Here is a 7,449-nt window from a genome sequence, read left to right on the forward strand (position 1 = left end):
TGTAAATTCTTTGAAAATAAATCCCAAAATGTTGGTTTAGGATCTGACTAAGGGGTCAGAAAGTACCAAAGTGCTAAATTTCAAAAGTCGGTTTTCATGCTTCTGTGGAACCTTAATTTAAAATGATTTTTTTTGGTTCATTGTGAGCCGTACTATACAACAAATGTCGGTGATTAGTGCACCGTGATTTTTTTTTTAATTTGTACAATATTTGATTGGGTTTTTTTTATCAGAACGATTATTTTCTTTTATTTTTTATATTCGTCAAAACCATGAAGCAATGAGGCACACGCTATGTTTGAAAGCACTTTTTTTTGCAACTTTTATGTACCTCAGTTTTTTTCTTCACAGTAATTTAGTATTGATCAGAACAATCAAATCTGTGAAGGTTTAAAATATTTTATCTTGGGTTTTTTGAGAAAAAGTGTTTTGAAGTACACTTAGCCGTTTATTAAGGCGAATATGGACTATTAACTATACAAAACTGTTACGGATCGAAACAAATTCAGCTGAAAATGATTCAAAGGAGATTAAAGTAGTCAAAATACTATGTTTCAACGGTATAGTAAGATTCCTTTTTCGGTATCATAATATATCGTAGACTTATTATGATCTCATAATGTTTAAATTAATAAAATAATTAAACTCTTGTAAAAATCTATGATTTCATAGCTTACAATATGAAATTTCGAGGCTACCGGAGGTTTCAATAGACCAACTTTCAATAAACCAACATGAGTTTATCACCGAAACAATGTCTCATAATAGCATCCATATTGTCCAAAACCTTTAGTTGATGATAAAAATTGCATCCTTCCAAAACTACACATTTATCAAGCAATGGCGTTTATCAAGTACCTACAATGGCAACCAGCGAATCCAAATTGCGCATGCCGAGTTGCATTTGTGGCAGCCACCCAATTTGAAGCGTTATTGGGATCATTTTTGGCCGAGTTGTCTATCCTCACAGCTGATTTGAGGCCTGGCTGGATAGTTATTAAATGCTGACCTTATTATACTCAGATTAAGATCTTTCTTATAGCTGAGGAATTCTTCGTTAGAAATGTAAAACAAAAATCTGACTGTTTCAAATTTAAACCCACTGGTCTTCCTGCGACGTTTGAAAAACTAGCCTCGGTTTGTTTTTTTTTGCCTGATAACTGCAGCGGTTCTCAAGCTTTTTTCGATTCCGACCCACTTTTAGAAATTGTATAAGCCAATATTAGATGGAGATGTTATTAGGCCAACATGATGTTTAAAATCTATGATACCCTAAAAGATAAAATGACTAGAATCGACAAATTTGTGGTAAATCGGTAAAACCATCCAAACATTATGTGAAGACTCTGAAAGAGCTATCTAAACGCATGAGTAACATAAAAAAATCAAGTAAAAACTACAGTCAACTCTCCACAACTCGATGTCCACTAACTCGATAATGAGTTATATGTAGAACCATAGTAAACATTAATTCCATGGCTACTGTAATAGCGATTTTGTATGGGATTGTTATTCCCATTGTGTCCCTTGAATATCGAGCTGTAGAAAGTTAAATGTATTTAGAAAAACACCTCATAACGATGTTAAAAAACAGAGTCAAGACCTACTTTTAACTCCAGACTGATTATTAAAAAAAAAGCCAAAATAAAGACTTTAAATTGCGGAAAAGGCCTCAAAACGCTAACATGCCTTAGAAACATCAGAACACAAACAAGGCCTCACAATCGCTAAAAAAGATTAAAACGACCTAGAATTGCATCATAAACGCTTAATTGGTCTACAAATCTTATCAACAGCCTGAAAATGACAACTCCTATAATAATGACACGTTAAAATACCCAAAAATGGTTCAAATAAGTCAAAATGGCCTAGACTTTCCAAAATGGCCTAGACTTTCCAAACTGGCTGTATTATGCCAAAATGGCTTTCCAATTGATTACCCCTGCATAATTTTAAAATCAGAATTATTCTACATGCTAGTTAAAAATCCTATGATCAACAATCTGAATTTCTGCGACCCACCTGATGGTAGCTTGCGACCCACTGATGGGTCGCGACCCATAGGTTGAGAAACGATGCTCTAATGCAAAGTGATCCTTAATTTCGTCAGCCAATTCGGAGAGATTCTGATGTTTCCGCTTTTCACTACCTGTATGACCTTTCTTAGGAGAAACCTGCGTCAGACATGATTTGCAAATTTCTACACACCTTGGCAGTTAAAATGGTTTGAACTTCTTGTTAACATCTTTCTTCTGGATATTTGTGAACTTAAATTTTCATAAACTTATTGTTTATACAGGTAAACGACAATGTAACATGCGTGAGCCGTAATCACGATATTTTTTTAGGTGGCGAACTCTCATTTTTTACGCCCTTCCACCCTGCTCATGCCGTTGATCACATTGCATAAGGGAAGCGTAAAAGAGAAAGATATCTTCTTTTTTCTTTTATTTAACGTCGGTCTCTGTTCCGCAATCTAGTGCCAATCACCGACGGACATCGATTGCCATCCATTGACGGCAATCGAATGTGCAGGAAGGCAGCTTCCACACCTGCGTAGGATATCGCACCCATTCACAACACACATGGGCCGGGACCAACGGCTTTACTTCCCTTTCGAAGGAAGACGTGACCAGAGATTTTTATGCCTCAGAAAAATCCCACCGACCTCGGCTGGGATTGAACTCAGACCCATCGGGGTGCTAGAAAGCAGTCACGCTTACCACTACACCACCGGTGCCGGCAAGAGAAAGATATATATCGCAACAAATTCTCTCTTCTCTCTTGGCAGAATTTTCCTGAAGTTCATAGAACTTCTCTGAAGATCGAAGCACATCTTGAAACTTTGAATAATTTTCCTGAAGTTTGTAGAACTTTCCCGAAGCTCAATGAGCTTCTCTGAAAATTGCTCTGATTCTTTGGAGGAGCGTCTTTAAAGTTTGCAGAACTTCCCTTAAATGCACTACAGTCCCCTATAGTTCGCGGCGTTTCGTAGAAAGTTTGAAAGCTTCCTTGGACAAAATAAGGGAACTGCAAGAAGCTCTAAAAATTCTGTAGTAATTCAAGATAAGGGCTACTTAAACATACTGGACAAGAGTAGCTAACCTCGTGTGGGTTTCACTCCTATATTATGGGCATTATCGGTTAAACGATTTTCAAACAAATTTGTCATGTTTACCAGAATTTATTTTCGATCTCGCCGTTGAGTCAAACACCTCTATTTATTTTTAAAAATCTAAGCAAATTTTCCATCCGTCAGGATTAGAAACGCCGCCTTCGCCACTTACTGAATATGGAACAGAAAAATTTCGGATACTTACTCCTTTATTGAGCTCCGATAAAAAATCTTTCGACGATCGTCACTCAGCGCGTGAATTTTTTTTTGACGGAGTCGCTTTTCCGAAGTACAACAAGCGAATTCTCTATTTTATTCGTGAGATCTTTTTTCAATTTTTCCAGATTTTCTACACGATAAATCTACAAAAAAAAAACACTCGACACAGGACGAAAATCAATGCTTACTATGATTACGTGGCTGTCTTGGATTGTCCTGCTCGTTTTTCTTCTCTTTTACTCTTATGAGGGAAGAGAAATTTAACAAGAAGTTGTTCTAGCAACAAATATTAATTGATTTTGTGCAAACTCGTCATAACCAATACGGATCTCACTTGCGAGTCAAAGAGAGCTCTTTAACGCCATTTGGATTAAGTAAATCAACTGTTGAACCTTGCCTAACTGCATTTGTTCAATTCGTAATAGTTTGGTATCGGCAATAGTCGATATACGCTTTAATAATCGGCGTTGTAAACTTCAAAACACTCTTTCTCAAAAAACCCAAGATGGAATATTTTAGAACCAGCACAGATTTGTTTGTTAGGATCAATACAAACATCCTGTGAAGAAAAAACTGAGGTACATGAATATTGCAAAAAAAAGTGTTTTCAGACATAGCGTGAGGCATCGAGTGACTTTAGTAATTGCTTGAAACTGTGTCATTAATTAGGCAACGTTTAAAAAAAATCCTGAATTCAAAAATATTATGCTTGCCTCTTCCATAAAAAAATCAACTCCCTTACCTTTTCCAAAATATTACAAATAATCTACTACGAGAAAGTTCACTTTCGGATATTTTCACCAAACTCACAACATCGAGTAATTGTATTCAATTTCCATAAATATTTATTCCAATTTGACTAGAATCATTCTCTTACTTAGCCGCACTAATAAAGCCTTACGGAAACTACTTTGTACATCATAATCCTTGAAGGATGTGTCCCACACGGAAGGGAAGCATTGCCATTCGAATCCAATTGGAGATCAGTTCTGAATTTGCATGTTTACACATTTCACATTTCACCTTTCACGGAACGTGGCGGGTGCCAGCGAGTTTTCGGTTTGAGTCGACGGTGGTTCTGGAGAATTGAGGGAAAAGAAAACAAAAATAACGTGGGATTAGTATTTCGTCTTCTAGGAAAACACATTATAATCGATGAAAAGACACTCACCATTCCGTCCGCAGCCTCCGACCTCGTCGCCATTCATCAGTCTTGTACTAGCCAGGTGAGTTAGATTTTCGCATCCACTACTGCTGTTGCTGCCACCAGGAAATTGCATCGAGCAGCTCTTCATCGTCGGTATTCTGCGGACTGAGTTCCGCCGGTTGATGGTACCCGTCCACCGGGTGAGTCTTGTACACGTGATGGATTGGCTGTGAGTACGTCCCGGTACTGAAGCTGGTCATGCTCGGAAGGGTTGTCGTCGTTATCACCGTCACCGGTGTCGGTACCGGAGCCGGCGAGCTACTGAGGCCCGAGTACACATCGAACGGCTCTCGCTTGAAGGACGTCAACGTTTCCGGTTGACTACTACTGTAGCTGGAGTACTCGGACAGTTGCGATGGGGCCGGGGAGGATGCCGTTGAAGATTCCGACATGGATCCATAGTACGAAACGGGTGATAGGGCTTGCAAATCGATGGTAGACTTGGTAGATTCACCGCTATTTTCCAGATCTTCGTCGAGCATACGCTGCAAACTTCGGATGTACTTGACGGCCACTTTGAGCGTATCCACTTTGCTGAGTTTTTTGTGCGGTCCACGACCACCATTGGTAAGAGCCGTGACCACCGGGCTGGGAATGTGCTGTCTCAGGTTCGCAAATCCATTGTTGACCTGCTTGACACGGTTCCGCTCGCGGGCGTTACGGCGCTGAATGGATACCGTCTGTTGGGGCGTCACGGAGTACGGTAGGGTACAGTATTTCTTAGAGATCATGGGACGATCTTTCAAGCTCAAGGTTGGCTGATGATGGCCAACTCCGGCGTTTGCCGGTGGAGCTGGAGCGATCGGTCGCTTGCGGTACGGATTCACCGGTGTCGTTTGCTGAACCAACGTCGGTCCGTTTGGTATGTACATATTCTGCCCGAGGGCCATGCTGCGAACCACTGTAGCCATCACGAAATTTCACTCAAACAATTCTTCGAACGATCGCACTTTAAAGTCCAGAAAAATATACCAAAGTCTCTCTTCACTTGAACAACACACTTGTTGATATATCAGAAAAAGGATCACACAAAATTCCACGCACGGCTTTTCCTTCGACCATCAAACTCTTCTCCTTTTCTTCAGTGCACGATCTTTCCGCGTTGAAGGTAGCTCCCGGAATGGTACCTTTCGTCCTAAAGCAGTTGCATTATGTAGTATGCTCTTTTGTCCCAGCACCTGCATGCAGCAACCCAACATTCAGAGCACCAACACACCTCCACCGACCAACCGTCCGAACTCATCCTTAAGGGCCTTCGCCGAAAAAAAAAAAACTAAAACATGATGCGGAGAAAGAAAGAAATCAACCAAAAACCTGATCGCATCGTCGCGCAACATAAGAAAAAAAAACTCAAAAGGCGCGCTGCCCCGACGCCGGTCGATCGATCGGAAAGAGAGAGAACGAGGTGGCGTGCGCCTGCAGCGACCGAGCGAGCGGATATTTTCGGGTATGATCCAAAACGACGAGAGCCGAACGATGATCACGCGTGGCACCACACGACCGGCGAGCGCCTGCAAAAGGATCATCGTTCCTTCGTTCGTTCGATCGTCCGTGCGAACATGCGGAGCATCATCGTCATCGCAGTGATCTTCGGGCAGGCAGGGAGTGGGATAATTGATTGTGCGAGAGCTGCCGCGGTTTGGACAGCAGCCAACCAGTTCAATCGGTGGATGGATATGGATCGTAATTATGTGGGCTTGTGGGAACTCGTGGGGAAGACTCCAACGAGGAATTGATGCTGACGTTCGGTGATCGATTGCGTCTTTCAGCAACAGCGGTGTCCAGTTGTAAAGGAGCACATTTTCGAGATTCTGATGTCATTAACTTCAACGTACGTACTAAGGGCCAGTGCTGTAAATTGTCACCGCCACTGCATAAGTATGAGCTACTATGACGACCATTGTAGCATCGTCATCAAACGACGTGCGACAAGACAAAAACTGTATCACAAGTGCCTCATCAGTGCGATGATAAACAGTCTGTCATTTTGTATTGACGATCAAAGCGTGTTGCTAGTCAGCTCACTACGATCGTCAAGACAAGAAATCTCACGTCACCTTTCAAATTAACCAATCTAAATTGATCGATTTGCTTCAAGGACTCTCTCTTTCGTTAATAAATTGACTGCATTCCTATTTCGGGCAAATGTTTCTACATAGACTGTCAAAAGAAAGTATTATTAAGTGTATTGGGCGATAAGAACGGCTGAAGATGTTTTTGGAGCCGAGTTATTAACGAAAGAGACTGTCGATGCATTGATAGGGTTGAAATGTTGTATGTTGAATGAATCCAGCCTCTCTAATACGCCGTATGACTTCAATTATAATACCCATCTGTGTTTCGCTCCCCAGCGTGTTGTGGGTTAGGAAGTATCCCAAAGCCTATAATTGAATTAAGTAAAGGTAAAGATATATATATACAGGGTGAAATAGGCTAGAACAATCCTCTTTTTTAAGAAATATATAATACAGCTTACAAAGTGTAGATAAGCTCCCAACTAACAATTTTAGCTGCAGATTAGCTTATACAGCCAAAAATTGGCTTATACAGCTAATTTTTGCCTGTATAAGCTAGTCTGCAGCTAAAATTGTTTGTTGGGCTATGTTATTGTGAATATAACGAACAAAACGATGAATACACGACCTGTTTGAACTTATTGAAAACTCCTCGGATCATTACAGTAACAGCTTCGCTTGCTAGGTGTTGTGGATCATTCTTTTCCAGCTTTTGTGTGCGGCCAGTATCAGGAAATCCATGGAAGGTGTCATTTTTAGCCGTGTAGCTCAGAGATGACTTAATTTTCATCCCATCTATTGCAATGATGACTACACGATCTTTCTCCGTAAAATGATTGGTTTTCATTTTAAGTTTTTGTAGTATTGTTTTATTAATCCCTGGGCCAATACGG

General features: G+C 40.6%; 1 protein-coding gene across 1 annotated transcript; it reads right to left on the reverse strand.

The window, feature by feature from the left end:
• Positions 1–4,540: 4,540 nt before the first annotated feature.
• Positions 4,541–5,473, reverse strand: LOC135702765 (achaete-scute complex protein T3-like). The gene has a single exon (XM_065223804.1). It carries the CDS (start codon positions 5,450–5,452, stop codon positions 4,583–4,585), a length of 870 nt encoding a protein of 289 aa, XP_065079876.1. The 5' UTR covers positions 5,453–5,473; the 3' UTR covers positions 4,541–4,582.
• Positions 5,474–7,449: the final 1,976 nt, after the last annotated feature.

The sequence above is a fragment of the Ochlerotatus camptorhynchus genome, unplaced genomic scaffold (assembly GCF_037179485.1).
Source record: "Ochlerotatus camptorhynchus isolate MF236.1 unplaced genomic scaffold, CSIRO-AGI_Acam_v1.1 ptg000197l, whole genome shotgun sequence".
Taxonomy (NCBI): Eukaryota; Metazoa; Arthropoda; class Insecta; order Diptera; family Culicidae; genus Ochlerotatus; species Ochlerotatus camptorhynchus.

Bases quoted from the DNA above. Each gene is read 5' to 3' on its own strand.
- LOC135702765 (XM_065223804.1), bottom strand. From the start codon at position 5,452: ATGGCTACAGTGGTTCGCAGCATGGCCCTCGGGCAGAATATGTACATA.